Source organism: Oratosquilla oratoria, chromosome 10 (assembly GCF_046742065.1).
Source record: "Oratosquilla oratoria isolate Oo_2021 chromosome 10, ASM4674206v1, whole genome shotgun sequence".
In the NCBI taxonomy this organism is placed as follows: domain Eukaryota; kingdom Metazoa; phylum Arthropoda; class Malacostraca; order Stomatopoda; family Squillidae; genus Oratosquilla; species Oratosquilla oratoria.
This window is the reverse complement of record NC_134786.1, coordinates 19,284,032-19,303,552: the sequence shown is the minus strand read 5'-3', so window position 1 is coordinate 19,303,552 and position 19,521 is coordinate 19,284,032. Positions and strand designations below refer to the sequence as shown.

The following is a 19,521-nucleotide window of genomic DNA, read 5'->3' as shown; positions in this document are numbered from 1 at the left end:
TAGATTTGGAAAATGTTTATGACAGGGTAGACAGGAAGGCACTGGGAGATTTTGGAGGTATATGGGATAAGAGGAAAGCTGTTAAGAGCAGTCAATAGTTTTTACCATAGTAGTAGAACCTGTGTTAAAATTAGAAATAGAGCAAGTGGTTTAAAGTAAAGGTGGGACTTTGCAAGGGATGTGTCATGTCACCATGGCTGTTCAGTGTGTACATGGATGGGGTGGTGTGGGAGGTAAATGCAAAGGTAATGGCCAGAGGATTGGAGATGGTTAAAGAACATGGAGAAAAATGGGAATTAAGCTAGTTGTTTTTCCTGATGACACAGCATTTGTAGTAGGATCATAGGAGGGATTAAGGAAGTTAGTGATGGAGTTTGGATAGGTGTGTGAAAGGAGGAAGTTAAAGGTAAATGTGGGTAAAAGTGAAATGATGATATGTACAAGGGGAGAGGATGGCAGCAAATTGGAAGTGAGTATTAATGGAGAGAGGCTGGAGGAAGTGGATAGATTTAGATACTTGGGGGCACATATGGTGGGAAAAGGAGTGGAGGTAGAGATAGGATGTAGATTGAGAGAAGCAAGTAAGCCTTGGGGGATTAAAAAATAGGCATTTTGGTATGGATGTTAAGAGTAGATTGTATGAAGGGGTGATTATGCCAACAGCATTGTATGGGGCAGAAACATGGAACATAAGAAAGGAAGAGTTTAAGTATGTTAGAGATGAAATGTCAGAGAAGGATGGTAGGGGTTACTAGGCTGGATAGAGTGAGAAATGAGGAGGTGAGAAGAGTGGGGTTGGGAAAGGAGTTGGGAGATAAGGTTGATGAAAGAGTATTTGCGTGATTTGGACACATAGAAAGAATGAGTGAAGAAAGATTAGTACAAAGAAAAGTGTAGAAGGCAGAGGTAGATTGAGTGAATAGGAGGGGGCAGTCAAGGATGAGATGGATGGATGGGGTAAAAGGGACATTGAGAAAGAGGGGAATGTCTGTTGAGGTAGGAAGGGAGAAGACAAAAAATAGGGGAGAATGGTTGTATATGGGTGATGCTGTGATACATGGAAGGGAGTAGGTGGGGGATGGGGGTTAGGGATGGATTATGTGTGAATGATATTTTGACACAGCCTGAAGGGATGTTTCCATGTCTTCTCTTTTTCTGCATGAGGGGACAGAGAGGTGGTGTTGCCAATTAATTGAAGTGGCCTTGCTGTGAATGTGCTGTGTCTTGCTGCATTGTTTCTAACCTAGGGCAATAGGCGAGGTGCAGGGAAGACCTGTCATCCAGCAGGAGCCAAGAAAAGAGGGAGATAGGGAGGGGTGGTGAATGGGAGTGGAGTATGTGGGAATGAAATGGGTAGGAGTGGAATTATGCCTTTTGACTTTGGCTACCTCCTTTGTAAAGGGGAAAAAGCGCTTGATATATGTATGTACTACTCTGTTCTATTTCATTTCATTTTACATTGCATTGGACTGTAATGGCTTATTGATTGAAAATTTTAGAGAATAGGTGTCGTATTTTATACCTTGCATTCACTGTCATTTGTACTGTACAGTCTAATTTCATGCATGGATTGTGGACTGTTTTATTTTTCCCTATGAATTATATGATATACTGATTGAAATAATTTATTTTTATTTTTTTACAGTAACCTTCATGTGCAACTGACCAGAGCTTATAAAGAATTAGAGCAAACTCGTTCTTTGATGTCTGGATCTGTGCAGATCATGGAATCAAGTACCCATGAAAATGATCCTCAAAATCATCACCGTCATTCCAGATCTGGCAGCTGTGTATCCAGTAAGGAAAGTGAAGTAGATTCAGCATATGATGAAAGGGTCAGCTCTCGTCTCACTTTAAAGCATTCCAGCCCAAAGACAAATTTACCAACCTTGTTGGAGAGAACTGCTTTAGGTACTGATAATATTATCTCAAACAGCACTAAGAGCACAGACCAAGGAATTGGGCAGAGCACAAAGAATACTGACCAGAGTATGGGAAATTGTTTGTCACATAGCACTATCACAAGAGAACATAGTCTAGGGACACATGTAGCTCCCACTGTCAGAACCACTGCTGGAACTACAACAGCAACCTCAGTACACACAAATTATATCACAAACTCAGGTCCTCTGACCATGAACACCACTGCCATATCACCACAAGCAACTCATATTACAAATGCAGTAATGCCACAAACATCCCACCTCACAGCAGAATTACAGCGGAGTCGCACTATAACTGCAGTAATCCCACAAACAGCTAATCCTACAACAACAACAGCAAGAATAAATGCTCCACCAGGAGGATTACTGGCACAAACATCTTACACAAATAATGACTGGATGAGGGGTTGTAGCCCAGTTGTATTAGACAGTAGAGGTCTTGGATGTGGAGGAACACTTCCTGAGGCCCTCCTTAATGCTTCAACTATACCTTATGACATAGCTCATGTTCCACAGTTTAGTCATGATACTTTGGCTACACAAAATCCCAGAAGCAATCTCAGCATAGGGAATACTAGACAGCAGGAAGTAGACTTTAGAATGTCCAGAGAACCTGGTTATGCAGCAACAACTTCAAGGGTCAGATCAGGAATTGGAAATCTAACCAGTACAGACCAGGAAGGACAAAGTTCAAATGAAATGTACCACACAGATAGGAGACATCATTCTAAGGTGAAGAAGGATGGTAGAAGACAACAATTCAGAGGTAAGAAGGCTTCTCACAAGGAAAGTCAGAATGAAAGTGCTGATGATATGAGTGAAGGTGTGCCACTGGTTGGAGATTTTGTGGCAGAATTTAGTGATGTTGATTCCAACCCACGAACTCTAATAGAAAAGGAAGAATTCAGTCAAATTAGTAATTTTAGTCCTGCCATGGAACCACTAATCACTGCTGATAGCATTTTATCTGATTTAAACCCCTTGAAGAATACTGAAAAGCAAGACTTGAGTTTTGTACCCTCAAAATTGGATTGTGCAAGCCAAAAAGATGCAAACACTTCAGTGCCTTCAGAGCCAGCAAATCATCCTGTGACATCCTTACCCCAGGGTAAAGGACATAAATTATCCCAAATAGATGAGTTGAACCAGGAGTTTCTGCCATCTCAAGTAGAAGCTCCTGGCTCTGATGTATGTGTACTTGATTTGACCAGAACCTCAGATACTCCTTCCTCAATAATGTTTCCACCCCATGAATCCACTCGGATTCAGGCTGCTCCCTATCTGTATAGCCTCAAGGCTAAAGATTTAACAGAACAGAAGAAGGGAAATACGGATGGTGTTATTACTTCAATGGAACAGAGAAAGATAAATACAAGTGATTCAGTGATCAAACCTCTAGATACTGTTGATGAGAATACTGAGAAATCAAAAGTTCTACTACAACCTTGTTACTTGAGTTCTAGTGGTACACATATGGATGACTAGACGACAGCAAGGATGAGATAAGATTTGAGGTAAGCTAGATTACCATTTTTATATCAAGTCCAAAATGAGATTGAACTAATGGATAAAATGTTCATATTTATGATTAATGCTCAAGCCAGGTAAATATTGGAACTGAGGACAAACAATAATGAATCAAAGGTAAAAGTATCATGGATGTTAAAAATACAATTACAATTTTTATTGCTTGCAAGAAAGACGAATATAGAACCAAATGAAGACTATTCTGAAATTATGACAGGTATCATAATGACTGTATTTTAGCTGGGAAGCAGAAGCTACAAATAATAATGAGAACATTTTGTTTAGGGGGGAAAATCATATGAAACACAAGTTCCTCATATAGTTAATGATTTATGTATTAGGAGTTGAATATTAGTGACCAAGGAATTTAATTTTTAATCTGCTGCAAGACTATTGGGACCAGTGACTTAGAACTGACTGTTGTTACTCTATAATTTGTGAGGATCACACCTGCACCAACCTTCCAGATAATGTGATAAACTGTAAGACTCTATTTTTCACTTCGTTATATGAATGCTTAATATATTGTATCACCTTTGAATAAATAAATGGTTTTAATCTTTAGTAATCTTTTAGTTTACTTCTTGTGTTATGGCTGTGTATTAGTGCATTGAAGGAGGAATGATGAAGTTGTTTGTGCTCTTTATGTAGATTTTGGAGGGATAATACAAAATTAATGCAAAATCCTTGGATTATAATTATTAACCAAGTCTTCCCACTTGAGTCGTATGAGGCGACAAAAAACGGGATGGGGGATAGGACTAGGAATCCTGGTACCTATAGCCCCACATCCCTGCATCTTGCCCACCACCCTAGGTCAGAAGCAGTGTCGCAAGACAGCACACCCACAGCAGGGCCACTTCATTAAATTGGTGAACCCCCCCCTCTCCGTCCCCCCATGCAGAAGAGTAGAAGACGGGAAGAAATCCCTTTGGGCTGCATTAATTTATTTTTCACACATACTCCTTCACTCCCCATCCCCCACCCACTCCCTCTCATGCATCACAGCATCATTCATACACAACCATTCTCCATTCACCCTTATCTTCTATCCTCTCCTGTCCTTCCTCTTTCTCAATGCCCCTTTTACCCCATCCATCCATCTCATCCTAGGTCACCCCCTCGTGTTTACTCCTTCTACCTCTGCCTTCCATACCTCTTTTACTAATCTTTCTTCACTCATTCTTTCCATGTATCCCAATCATCCCAATACTCTTTCATCAACCCTATTTCCCAACTCCATTTCCATTCCTGTTCTCCTCCTCACTTCCTCATTTCTCACTTTATCCAGCCTAGTAACCCCTATCATACTTCTCGGGTACCTCATCTCAAACACATTCAAACTTGTCCTCTCTTCTTCTCTTATGTTCCATGTTTCTGCCCCTGTACAGTGCTGTCGGCACAATCGCTCCTTCATACAATCTCCTCTTAGCATCCATTCCCAAATGTCTGTTTCTCATTACATCTTTTAAAATCCCACAAGACATTTATTTGCTCCTCTCAATTTATATTCTACCTCCATCCCCACTCCTCCCTTTCCCTCCACATTTGCACCCAAGTATCTAAAACTATCCACTTTCTCCAATCGCCCTTAATATTCACTTCCAGTGTGCTGCCACTTTCTTTCCTTGTACATCTCATCACCTTACTTTTACCCACATTTATCTTCAACTTCCTTCTTTTGTACACTTTCCCAAACTCTGTCACTAATTTCCTCAATCCCTCCTCTGATCCTGCTACAAGTGCAGTGTTGTCAGCAAACAACAAATGGCTTATCTCCCACTTTTCTCCACTTTCTTTAGCCATCTCCAATCCCTGACCCTTTACCCCTGCATTTACCTCTCACACCACCCCAGCCATGTATAAATTGAACAGCCAGGGTGGCATAACACATCCCTGAAGAAGTCCCACATTTACCTCAAACCACTCACTCTCTCCATTTCTAATCCTAACACAGGTTCTACTACTCTTGTAAAAACTCTTGACTGGTCTTAAAAGCTTTCCTCCTATCCCATATATCTGCAATACCTCTCACAGTGCCCTCCTGTCTACCTTATCATAGGCCATTTCAAAATCCATAAAAGTCCAAAAAACATCCTTACCTTTTCCTATAGCTTTCTCACATATCTGTCTCTCCTAATCCACTCAATCAAGACTCTCCCATAAGCCTTCCCAACTACACTTAACAAACTGATCCCTCTGAAACTACTTCACTCACATTTTACCCCTTTTCCCTTGTACGAGTAAAATGGAACTATACAGGCACTCCTCCAGTCCTCTGGCACTCTATCCTCTCTTAAACAAACATTGAATAATCTCACCAGCCAGTCCACCATCTTTGTACCTCCTTTTGTTAGATATTTTGCATGACATCCATCCAACCCAGGTGCTTTACCTGCTCTTATCATCTTAACAACTGCCTTCACTTCGTTTTTCCTTATTTCTCCTCCATTTTCCTCACTAATCATGGTAATTTTCTTAGTTCTTCCTAATGCAACTACCTTTCCCTCCCTATCCTCCTTCACATTCAGCAACTCCATAGAATACTCAGCCCATCTTCCTCTCACTGCCTTCTCTTCCATTATCATCTATCTGCAGTTTTTCTCCTTGCCTCTCTACTTGATTTGCCTCCTCTTCCTCTCTTAATTTCTTTCCAAGACATTTTTTTATAACTTTCAAAATTTTCTGTCATACTCTTACCCCATTTCATATCTCTCCTCTTTGCCTCCTTTATCTTATGATTTACTTCTCTTTTCTTTGTGCCTCTCATATGATTCCCTTGTCCTATTTTGTAACCAATCTGTGAAAGCTCGATTCTTCTCTTCTACAACCTTCTTTGCTTCCTCATCCCACCACTCACTACCCTTCATTCTATTTCCTTCCATCCTCCTTCCACACACAATCTTTGCACACCTTATGACACTCTCCTTGAACCATCCTCATTCCTCCTTCACTCCCTCTCACTCCTCTCTCAGCTTTTTCTTGTACTCCTCCTTTTCTCATAGCAGTTATTTCTAAGCACCTCTCTACCTTCTGTCCTTTTCCTCTTTCTCTATCCTCCCCTCTCAATTTACCTTCCACCAAAATATGACCTGATATTCCCCACTCTCTCCCCTTAAAACATGTACATCCTTAGCTCTTCCTACTATACTGCTTACCACTATATAGTCCATCAATGCTCTGTCTACCACCCTTCCATCCACTACCCTCTCCCATGTGTACTTATGCTTGACTTTCTTCCTAAACACTGTATTTGCTATCATGAACTCTCTAGACACATCACCATCAACTCTCCACTATGCTTTTTTCCTGGAACTCCACACTTCCCAACCACTCCATCTATTGGTTCATTTCCTACCCTAGAATTAAGGTCTCCCAATACCACGACATTGACATTTCTCCCTAATCCCTCTATGCACTTATTTAAATGCATCCAAGAAGCCTCCCTTTCCTCCACACTCTTCTCACTACCAGTCCCATATGCACTTACAAAAACCCACATCTCCCTTCTCAGTTTAACCTTCATCCACATTAACCTTGATGAAGCCTCTTTCCACTCCACTGCATGCTTACCCATCTCTTTGCTTACTAGTATAACCACCCCTTCTCTTCCTCATCCTCTCTTCACTCCTGAGAACCTCCCAACTACACTCCCAAACTCACACTCTCTCTTTCCTCTCAACTTAGTTTCACTCAGTACCAACACATCCATCTTTCTTCTCACAAACATACTGCCTATCTCTTCCCTTTTACTCTCATCTGTACCACATCCATGCACATTAAAAGACCCAAACCTTAGAGCACTGGTTGGAAAACTCCTAGACTTTCTTATGCCTTTACTTTTTTTTTTAGGAATGTCCCCTTTGGGGCTACAGGGAGAAGGATGTCTAGTCCCGTTTTTTGTCTCCTTGTATGACTCAAATAGGAGGACTTGGTGGCAGTATTCTCCTCCCCTACTACAGGGCTGGGCAAAAAAAGGAAATGAATATTCAGAGAAATGGTACAGAACACAAGGGGTGGGGGACAGCATAACGGAGGGATAGTTGTACTATAAAGTATATATATATGTATATACTATATATATAATAAAGTATATATATATAGATATATACATATATATATATATATATATATATGTATATATATATATATATAATCAGGGTTGGACAATTCCAGTTTTACAGTAGTTGCCCAATGGGATCCTTTGGAGCAACTCATGGTTGCCTGCAGACGAAATCTGGGTGTCCCAGGTGTGTGGGTGACTGAATTGTCCACCCCTGAACGCTTGAGCACAGCATCAGCTGACATATATAATTTGTATGACACTACTCACATTATAAACTATAAAGTCACTGCTGTATAACTCATTCTGTTTTACTCAGAGTAATAATAAACACAGAAAACATGATCAAACCAATTCACAGAATCTGGTGGTAACTCGTGTACAACTACATACATACATATACCAAGGCTTTTTCCCCCTTACAAGGGAGGTAGCCAAAAAGGAAAAGGCATGAATTCATTCCCACCCATTCCATCCCTGAATACACTCCAACCCCTCCACCCTCCCTCCCATCTTAGCACCTCCTGGATGACGGGTCATCCCTGCACCTTGTCCACTGCCCTGGGTCAGAAGCAGTGTCGCAAGACACAGCACATCCACAGCAAGGCCGCTTCATTAAATCGGCGACCCCCCGTCTCCGTCCCTCCATGCATAAAAGGAGAAGATGGGGAGAAATCCCTTTGGGATGCGTCAAATTTTGCTCACACATACTACCTCACCCCCCATCCCCCCACCCATTCCACCTCATGCATCACAACATCATCCATATACAACCATTCTCCATTCACCCCTGTCTCCTGTCCTCTCCTGTCCTTCCTCAACAGACATTCCCCTCTTCCCCAAAGCCCCCTTCACCTCATCCATCCACCTCATCCTAGGATGTCCCCTCATGTTCACTCTCTCCACATCTGCCTTCCATACCTCCTTTACTAGTCTTTCTTCACTCATTCTTTCCATGTGTCCAAACCATCCTAATATTCTTTCATCAACCCTATCTCCCAACTCCCTTTCCACCCCTGTTCTCCTCCTCACCTCCTCATTTCTCACTCTAGCCTAGTAACCCCTATCATACTTCTCAGACACCTCATCTGAAACACATTCAAACTCCTCTCTTCCTCTCTTATGTTCCATGTTTCTGCCCCATACAGTGCTATTGGCACAATCACTCCTTCATACAGTCTCCTCTTAGCTTCCATTCCCAAATGTCTATTCCTCATTACACTCTAATCCACCAAGGCATTTACTTGCTTCTCTCAATCTACATTCTACCTCCACCTTCACTCCACCTTTTCCTACCACATTTGCACCCAAGTATCTAAAACTATCCAGTTCCTCCAGTCGCTCTCCCTTAATGTTCACTTCCAGTCTACTGCCACTTTCACCCCTTGTACATCTCATCACCTTACATTTACCCACATTTATCTTTAGCTTTCTTCTATCACATACTCTCCCAAACTCTGTCACCAACTTCCTCAATCTCTCCTCCGATCCTGCCACAAGCACAGTGTCGTCCGCAAACAACAACTGGCTCACCTCCCACTTTTCTCCATTTTCTTTAACCATCTCCAATCCCTGCCCCACTACCCTTGCATTTACCTCTCGCACTACCCCATTCATGTATAAGTTGAACAGCCAGGGGGACATAACGCATCCTTGACGAAGTCCCACCTTTACCTCAAACCACTCACTCTCTCCATTTCTAATCCTGACACAAGCTCTACTACTCTCATAAAAACTCTTGACAGCTCCTAGAAGCTTTCCTCCTATCCCGTATATCTGCATAACCTCCCACAGTGCCTTTCTGTCTACCCTATCGTAAGCCTTTTCCAAATCCATAAAAGCCCAAAAAACATCCTTCCCCTTTCTTATAGCTTTCTCATATATCTGTCTTACCACAAAGATCTGATCTACACAACCTCTACCCGTTCTAAATCCACACCGTTCCTCACCAATTACTCCCTCTGTTCCTCTCCTAATCCTCTCAATCAAGATCCTCCCATAAGCCTTCCCAACTACACTTAACAAGCTAATCCCTCTGAAACTACTACATTCACACTTGTCCCCTTTTACCTTGTAAAGTGGAACTGTACAGGCACTCCTCCAGTCCTCCGGCACTCTACCCTCTCTCCAGCAAACATTAAATAACCTTACCAGCCAGTCCACCATCACTGTACCTCCTTTTCTTAGACGTTCCTGCATGGCATCCATCCAGACCAGGTGCCTTACCTGCTTTCATCATCTTAACAACTGCCTTCACTTCATCCTTATTTCTCCTCCATTTTCCTTACTCATCACGGTAATTTTCTTAGCATTTCCCACTGCAACTATCTTTCCCTCCCTATCCTCCTTCACATTTAGCAACTCCCTAAAATATTCTGCCCATCTTCCCCTTACTGCCTTCTCTTCCATTATCATCTCTCCATCTGCACCTTTTACCTTTTCTTCACTACTTGATTCGCCTCCTCTTCCTCTCTTAATTTCTTTCCAAAACATCTTTTTATTACTTTCAAAATTTTCTGTCATACTCTTACCCCATTTCACATCTGCTCTCCTCTTTGCCTCCTTTACCTTTTGCTTTACTTTTCTTTTCTTTGTACCTCTCATATGACTCCCTCGTCCTATTTTGTAACCAATCTGTGAAAGCTCTCTTCTTCTCTTCTACAACCTTCTTTGTTTCTTCATCCCACCATTCACTACCCTTCCTTCTATTTCCTCCTGTCCTTCTTGTTCCACAGACCATCCTTGCACACTTTGTGACTCCCTCCTTGAACCATCCCCATTCCTCCTCCACACCTAGCTCCACTCTATCCTTCACTCCCTCCCACTCCTCCTTCAGCTTCTTCTACTCCTTCTCCTTTTCCTTTTCATTTAAAGAGTTCACTCTAAGCACCTCCATACCTTTTGTTCCTTTCCTCTTTCTCCATCTATCTCCACTCTCAACTTACCTTCCACCAAAAAATGATCTGATATTCCCCCACCCTCTCCCCTTAGCACATCTACATCCTTAACTCTTCCTATCATAATCCTATTACCACTACATAATCCATTAACGCTCTATCTAGCACCCTTCCATCCACCACCCTCTCCCATGTGTACTTATGCTTGACTTTCTTCTGAAACACTGTATTTGCTATCATCAACTCTCTAGACACATTTCCACCATCAACTCTCCACTACGATTCTTTCCTGGAACTCCACATTTCCCAACCACTCCATCAATTGGACCATTTCCTACCCTAGCATTAAGGTCTCCCAATACTATTACATTGACATTTCTCCCTAAATCCTCTATGCACTCATTTAAATCTATCCAAAAGGCCTCCCTTTCTTCTACACTCTTCTCACTGCCAGGCCCATATGCACTTACAAAGACCCACATCTCCTTTCCCAGTTTCACCTTCATCCACATTATCCTTGAGGAAACCTCCTTCCACTCCACTACACGTTCACCAACTACCAAAAAAAAATATATATATATATATATATATATAAGATGCCGATGCTGGTGTTCTCGTGTACCCACTCACACCTCATGATGCCTATGTAGGCATCATTGTACAGAAGTGGTTAATGGCAATGGAGTAAGACACTATTTCTACAGCAGGGCCTGACAGCTAGAGTTAATTTGCCTTCATCACTTTATTATATGGCAGCCCATCTCATCCACTCAAATTTTACAGAGTAGAAAAGGCAATCACTTTGGGCTGCATTATCCTTTCATTCTCACAGTTTTCCTCCAATGTTCCAATCTTTTGCATTTTCTACCCTGCTCTGCAGACATTCATTGTGCATCCAAGACCCCCTTTACTCCATCCATCCATCTCATTTGTCTTCCTCTCAAGCTTTCTCCCTCTGCATATGTTTTCTTGCACTTTTTTTTATAATCTTTACTCACTTTCCAAGTGTACAGACCACCTTAGTAGTCTTTTATCTACCCTGTCTGACAACTCTTTTCATTCCCATTCTCTACCTCACTTTAATTTTTTCACTAAATCCATTCATATAACAGTTAACACCTACCATATTTCTGAAACATTTCATCTCAAACACATTCAGACTCTTCCTTATGCCTCCTTTAAACTATATGTCTCTGCTCATAGGTTCCTGTAGTGGTGGTGGGTGATAGGGGAGATAAAATGCTACCACTATGTTTCAATGCATATTGTAGAAAGATTCTAAATATGACATGGTGAAAGAATTGGGAATTCCCCTCTGTAAGTTTCTCTTGCAAAGAGTCAAAGGAAAATAGAGTATGGGAGGAAGAATCCAACCATAACTAGGTATTAGGTCTGAATATACATGGATATGGAAAATATGAGAACAGAAAAGAAATTTATATGTTTATGAGAAGAAAGATGTGCTAGGTGTATTGGGTCCCTTATTGTTCATTATGTATATAAACAACTTGGATAATGGGATTATTAGTGATGTTATTAAGTTTGTGGATGACACTAAAGTAGGATGCCAAATGGGGTCAGGAGATGTTGGGATACTGCAAGAAGAGTTGAATTGTTCACATGGTCAGTGAAATGGCAAATGGACTTCAATATCTCAAAGTGCAGTGTGTTAAACGTAGGTTTACACAACCCAGAAAGCAGATATAGCTTAGATAACACCTTTTTAGAGAAAACTGAGTGCGAGAGAGACTTGGGAGTGCTAGTGAGTCCTGACCTTAAATCCAGGAAACAGTGCATTAGAGCCAGGAATAGAGCTAACAGAGCATTAGGTTTCATTGCTAGGATGGTTACAAATAAAAGTGCAGAGGTAGTTATCAAACTCTATCTGGCATTAGACCCATCCTTGACTATGCAATACAGTTTTGGTCTCTGTCCTATAAAATGGATATAAATGTACAGTACTATAATCAATATAGACAAGAATGACCAAAGTGATACATGGGCTCAGAAATTTACTTTATGAGGACTGGCGGCACCTTAATTTACACTCTTGACATATGCAGAGTGTGGGGTGATCTAATAGAGATGTTCAAGAGGGTCATTGGTTTTAACAAGGGTGATGCAGACAAGCTCATTATATTAAGACAACAGGGTAGGACTCACAGTAATGGACTTCAATTGGGCAAATTTAGATTTTAGAAGGAAATAGGCTAGAACTGGTTTACCAATAGAATGGTAAAAGAATAGAATAGATTTTGTAACCATGTAATGAGCATTGAAACTATCAGTTGTTTTAAGAGAAGGTTAGATAACTATGGATGGGGATGATAGGTGGTAATGGGCAAGGAACTGTCTAGTGTAGGCCTTATGGTCTTGCAGTCTCCTTATGTTTTTACATAGCACTGAATGAGTTTGGGAGTGCAGTAGATAGAGTGTTGGGAGTGGAAATAAGATGAAAGAGGGAAGGACAGATTTAGTGAGTGATAATATGAGTAAAATGACAGCAGGTCAATCATTCATTCAATCTCTTGTCCCTGTTCTTTTGTGCAGAAGAACTGGCCTTCATGTAACCAGCAATGGCTTTCAGAGAGGTTCACAAATCATTCAAGAAAGATATATTGTGTTTTGTTTAGGGATTGTTAGTGTGGCGTATTGTAGTATGAGGTGTTCTATGTCCTCAGTGTAGTTGTTGAATCTAGGTCCAGGCCTATTCTGTGTTGGTAGTGTTTGCTGGATGGTGTCCTGATTGCAAGTGTGCCATTGTGGTTCTTACCTGGTGTAGAATTTTTTTTTTTATTAGGCTTATCTTTGGGGATTGTTGTTGGGGGTATTGAGTTCGGAGATCTGTCTTGAAGAGTTTCTTTAATGACCTGAGTGTTGATGTATTGTGAGGTACAAGTGGTAGGTTGCTATAAAAATTTGAATACTATGCTGCAGGTGCAGTTTTTCTTGTTGCATTGAGAGTTCATTGAGAGGATTAGGAGGGTAACAGGAAGTGATTAGGGTTTAGGAGAGGAAGAGGGTGCATAAACCAAGTTCTTTTGGAGTAAGACTAATATGTGACAAGTATTTAGCTAAAGGTAAGGAAGTCTTGGATTGTTACATATGTATGGAATAAGGCGAGTCTGTCAAAGGCAGTCAAAAGATTTTATAAGTAGTCAGGCATGTATGAAGGGATAGGTCCTGTGGTACAGTGATAATGTACAGGTGGCATCCACTAGGGAGGCTAAGCACATGTGTTGGAATCCTGGTCACAGTATAGAGGTTAGGAAGGGCAATGGTCACTAACTACCAAAACCAAAGTTCTTTTGCAAGGCACCATTCTAACCTTGGAAAATAGAGTTCATAATGCAAAACCAAATCATTGGTGGGGAATGTGTGAGGGTAGGGAACGGGAAGAGTGAATGTGTGGCTGGGTCAGGGCTGTGTGATGTTGCCATGGTTGTTCAACATATATACAAGTGGGGTGGTAAGGGAGGTTAATGCATAAATGTTAGACAGAAGTTTGGAAATTATGAGTGAGAATGATTTTGTGGAGACTGAACTAGTTGGTGACTAATTTGAAAGTGTATGTGACAGAAGAAAATGACATGTGAATGTGGACAAAAGTATTGATGAAATTTAGAAGAATGATGATGGTGGTAGGCTGATATGAGAGTGAAGGGCGAGAAGTTTGAGAAAGTGAAGAATTTTAAGTACAGTGGTACCTCTACGCGTGACCATATGTACGTGAAATTCTATTTACGCAGTCATATTATGGGGAAAATCTTGTTGCTATTTACGCGGAACATTTCTATTTACGCGGGCACATTGGTGTCCATTACTGCGCGGAAAATAAAATCCCGCGCGGCCATCTTGCTGACGTCACCATTCACGCGCTGTGTTGTCTCCTCCCGCCATCTTTGTTGTGTGCACGACTGGCCCTTCTTTCGGCGCCTACCCCTTGGTATTGTACTGTTTGTGCCTTTGAAATGCCTCCAAAATAGGTGAGAAGTCTTATTGAAGCTGGTGCTTGTAAGAAAACCAGCATCACAATTGAGAAAAAGAGGAAAGTGGTTGCCATAGCAGCTCAAGGTTTATGCGTGTGTAAGCTAGTGAGAGAGTTTGATATGCTTGAGTCAACAATAAGACCCATTCTTTTAAATAAAGATAAAATCCTGTCAGCTAGTGTGTCTAAGGGTATAATGTATGTGAGCACACATAAGAGGCCAGCATTGTTGGATGAGGTGGAAAGGTCATTGCTTGCGTGGATACAGGAGAAGCAGCGTAAGAGTGACAGCTTGAGTGAGGAAATGATCTGTTCAAGGGCTCACCAAGTGTATGCCGACCTGCAGCGGCAACAGGCTGGTACCAGTGGCCAGCTTACACCACCTTCAGTGCCCTTTACAGCCAGTAGGGGGTGGTTTGAGAAGTTTCGGCAACGTACGGGCATCCACAGAGTGACACGGCATGGTGAGGCGGCAAGCGCGGACACGGACGCAGCTGAGGCGTTCGTCAAGGAGTTTGAGGAGCTGGTGCGTCGTGAGGGTTACCTGCCACAGCAGGTATTTAATTGTGATGAAACAGGGCTCTTTTGGAAGAGGATGCCTAACAGCACCTACATTACTGCTGAGGAGAAAGCTTTGCCGGGGCATAAGCCTATGAAAGACAGGCTTACAGTGATGTTGTGTGCTAATGCGAGCGGCGACTGCAAGATCACGCCACTCGTAGTGTATCATTCGGAGACGCCACGAGCATTCAAGAGGGGCAACGTCCTGAAGAGCAGACTTCCAGTGATGTGGCGTTCCAACCCGAAGGCGTGGGCAACACGACAACTGTGGCAGGAGTGGCTCGAAGGGACATGCGGCCCTGAGATCAAGAAGTTTCTGCAGGGGAATGGACTGCCACTGAAGTGCCTCCTGCTGCTGGATAACGCCCCAGTACATCCCCTCGACATGCAGGCACATCTTCCACAAGACCTGGATTTCATCATAACTAAAATCCTGCCTCCGAACACCACTTCCATTCTGCAACCGATGGACCAGCAGGTCATTTCAAATTTCAAGAAGCTGTACACGCGTGCTCTGTTTGAACGCTGCTTCAACGCTACCACCGACACAGACCTAACCCTGCGAGAATTTTTGAAGTCCCACTTCAACATCTTGCACTGTGTCAAGATGATTAGTAATAGCTGGGAGCAGGTTACCATCAGGACTCTACAGGCAGCGTGGAAGAAGCTTTGGCCATCATTTGACAGGGAGCGGGACTTCGAGGGCTTTGGGCCTTCTGGTCCATCGGTCATCTCGGACATCGTTGCGCTAGGGAGGGACCTGGAGATGGAGGACAGGGATGTCGAGGAGTTAGTAGGGGAGTACGAGGATGAACTGACCACTGAGGAGCTGTAGGAGCTGCATCAGGAGCAGGTCGCCGAACTGGCCCGGGAACAGTAAGAGATTGAGGGAGACGACGATCGTGTTCAGGGCCCCACCACGGAGGAGGTGAAGGAGGCCTGTGTAATGTGGAGGAAGGTCTACGATTTCGTGGAGGTCTTACACCCGGACCAGACACTAGTGAGCCGTGTTGCAGGCCACTTCAATGAACTGGTCATGCCTCACTACCGCCAAATCCTGCACACACGGCGCCGGCAAGTAACCATCACAGAGTTCTTCCAAACTCGTGCCAAACGACAGCGTCCTGATAAGGGTGCCACTCCAGCTGAAGGAGCACCTCCTCCTTCGGAGGGGGTCAGTAAGCCCCCACCACTCCGTCACCTCCTCACTCCCATCCCCCTACGCCAGCTGCAAGCCTTACCATCGATAGGTACAAAAGATTGTTTTGTTTTTTCATTACATTTTTCACCTTGTAAGTGGTCTTTAACATTGATTTTTTGTCATTAATGTTGCAGGAACATCATAATCATACCTATTTATGTCCGTTTGGTGACAGGCTTCATCATATCAGGAAAAAAGTAGACTTTTTCGAGGTCGGGAATGAATGAATTGAATTAACATTGATTTCAATGGGAAATAGGGTTTTCATTTACGCGAATTTCTATTTACGCGGAGGCGTACAGAACGGACTAATCGCGTAAATAGAGGTACCACTGTATCTTGGATTCCATGTAGAAGTGAATTATAGCTTAAATGAAGCAAGTAAAGATCTGGATGGAATAAAGAAATTATGAGAAGTATCCAGGGATGAATGCAAATAGAAGGTTGTATGAATAAGTGTACCAAGGGGCTGTGTGGAGCTCACTTAGAATATTAGGAGGAATAAGAGGAAGAGGCTAAATGTTTATAAGATGAAGTGTTTAAGTTGCATGATAGGTGTTACAAAAATGTATAGAGTAAGAAATATAGGGGTGAGACTGAGACTGGAGTGGCAAGGGAACTGTTAGATAGGGTAAAACAGGGTGCCTAAGTGGTTTGGAAATATGCAAAGAATGAATGAGAAGGAACTAACAGGCTATGAAAAATATAAGGATGGGTTGAGCTTTGGAGAACGAACAAGAATGAAATGGATGGATGAAGTGGACTTTGAATGGATATGGAAAGTCTGCCAAATAGAGAAGAGAGAATGGAAGGAGACTGGATGGATGAAGTTATTATATGGCCCAAAAGGATATTCTTCCCATCTGCTTCGTGTTCTAAATAGAGGAAGGGAGGAGTCACCATTTGGTGTAGTGGTGTAGGGAAGAACTGTGTCATGCTGCATTGCTTTTGACTTAAACACTGGACACGGTTACTCTCCATCTCCGATGTGCTGAAACGGGAGAGGGTTGAATGGGTTCAATTTATGTGTTTTGACTTGGTCACTCCCATATCCATCGAAATATTGTAAAGTTTACTGGTCACTTTAAGTATCGAATTACCCCTTTGCTAGAATTGATGCACTGCAGATTTTGTTTTGGGTGACGCCAGACGATTTTATTCAGCTTCAGTGATTGTATTCTTTCAATACATCACTAGACATCCGCAGAAGATGACCTCTCCCAAGACACTAAAAACTTGCATTACGGCGCAAAACTTGTCTAGCAGCAAAAATAAACTCAAGACAACTCCACAAAATCTCGTCACTGACCTATAGACTGAACCGACGGCCGTGGGCGGTTTCTTTGAGGCCACGGTCCTCCTGCAAGAGAGAGCTGAGTCAATGGATTGGTTAATTGTTCTGTCATGAAACTGTATTCATCTTAGAGGGACTTCTGGCCTTTAGTGGGATAAGCCTTTGTACCATTGTCGTTGTCTCGTGAGTCTTGTGGTCGAGGTTGCGAATACACGAGACTGCCAAACAGGGATTCCCAACCTATAGTTGCCGAGTGCCCAGTTTTTTTTTTGTTTTTTTTTTATCGTATGATTTTCAGTGTACCATAATGGTTATAAATATTATATAACAGTCTAATTAGTAAGACGAAACAAAGTTTTAAAACATGCACGGAAGATTCAGATAACAATCATTCTATAGTTGATGTTGGTTAGAAGATAATTATCAACTGAGAAGTCATACGTCGCGAACACCAGCTCTTTGTCAGACCTCTTAAGCGTACTAAGAATTGGTGCTCACGAACACTGAAAAAAAAAAGATAAAAAGAACAGAGGAGCTCGCGAGGGACAGGTTGGGACCACCGGCGTAACGGAACATTGCAGGTTGGTAGATTAGAAGGTTGACTAAACAAGTTCGCTTGGGTTCAGGATTGACTTGCAACCCATAATATCAACCCCGGTTTTCCGAAAAATTGTTTTGAGATGGATGAAATCTTGTGGAATTTTTACGAGAACAGAACTGGTAAACAATTCTATTGTCTATCTTTTCTGTACATCACAAGAGAGTCGTTATTTTGGTTGGTTAGCACATTTGGAAGTCGCAGAATAGCCTAGCGATAGCAAGAATGCACGGAATAGTGCCATCAGCTACGCAAGGGTTAGTCTATGACACTTTCGCTCTCGAGTGGGGGTGCCGCGGAGAGGAATACAGAAACCGGCCGGTAACAGCAGCAGAAATAAAAGGAAAAGTGCTACGCGGTACGGAATGTGTACAAGTGCGTGTGTGTGTGCTTACAAGTGTATACGTGTGTGCACAAGTGTGTGCGCAAGTGTGCTTGCTAGTGTGTGTGTACGTGTGTGTGCATGCAAGTGTGTGCGTGTGTGTGCATGCAAGTGTGTATGTGTGTGCGTGTGTGCATGCGAATGTGTATGTGTGTGTGTGCATGCAAATGTGTATGTGTGTACGTGTGTACATGTATACGTGCATTCCCGTTTGTATCCATATGGACAAAAAGAAAGAAAGAAAGAAAGAAAAAAAGATGGTTAAGAGAGTAGTGTCACAGCGTTGGGTTCCATAGCCTTCCTAGCTTGTCCATCTTCTTTTGTTTGTTGGACGCCTCAAGGTACTTCCTCTTTCTCTACCAGTTTTTCTATATTGCACTGCATTATCTAAGGTTTGATTGTCCTCTTACTTTTTCTAAGCATTTTGTGCTTTGAAACGTTCTCGTATATCTTGTCGTATGGCCAACTTGCCCGGCTTTTTTTTTTACCCAGGTTGCTCAGAAGTTTAAAGACTTTGACAATTTCAGCTTACTCTTCCAGATGAGTAAATTGATTTAATTCGCGTTAGCTTGTCTGAAAACTCATCCAATACTTTCACCTTCCAGCAAGACTAGAATTAACATAATACCACTGACGAGTGTTTACTAGATTTTCTTATTTTCTTCAAGTTATTTTTCCACAATAGTTTGATTTTATATCATCTGAGGTAGTACATTTCACCAAGAAACAAGTTTGATTGTAATATATGATATCTAGTTCTACGGAGCTTTCTTTGATTCTGTGTTAGCTTCACCAGTTTCTGGGTCCGCCAAAAAGTGAAAATGTCCCAACATATGACAGATCTGCGATTTCAACGTGTCATAATTCAGAGTTCAGTTTTCCAACGATAGGGCACGAATCTATATTAATGTTTTGCGACAGAGGCAAACTCTGTCGCTACTTATCTATTATATCACTTAGCATGGTCTGATGCTAATTATCATGAAACTGTTGTGAGAACAGATACCACAGGTAAGAGAAACCCCCAACAAACGGGTGTCTAGAATGTTCTTGTTCAGTCACGCCGA

At 42.2% G+C, this 19,521-nt stretch overlaps 1 protein-coding gene across 8 annotated transcripts in view; it reads left to right on the top strand.

Moving 5' to 3' along the window:
- Positions 1–4,034, top strand: part of LOC143029140 (uncharacterized) — a 59,179-nt gene extending 55,145 nt beyond the window's left edge. For all 8 annotated transcript variants that reach the window (XM_076191593.1, XM_076191598.1, XM_076191597.1 and 5 more), the window contains exon 7: positions 1,646–4,034. In XM_076191593.1, coding sequence (XP_076047708.1) covers positions 1,646–3,428 — 1,783 coding nt within the window. In that variant the 3' untranslated portion in view covers positions 3,429–4,034. The remainder of the gene's footprint in view (positions 1–1,645) is intronic.
- Positions 4,035–19,521: the final 15,487 nt, after the last annotated feature.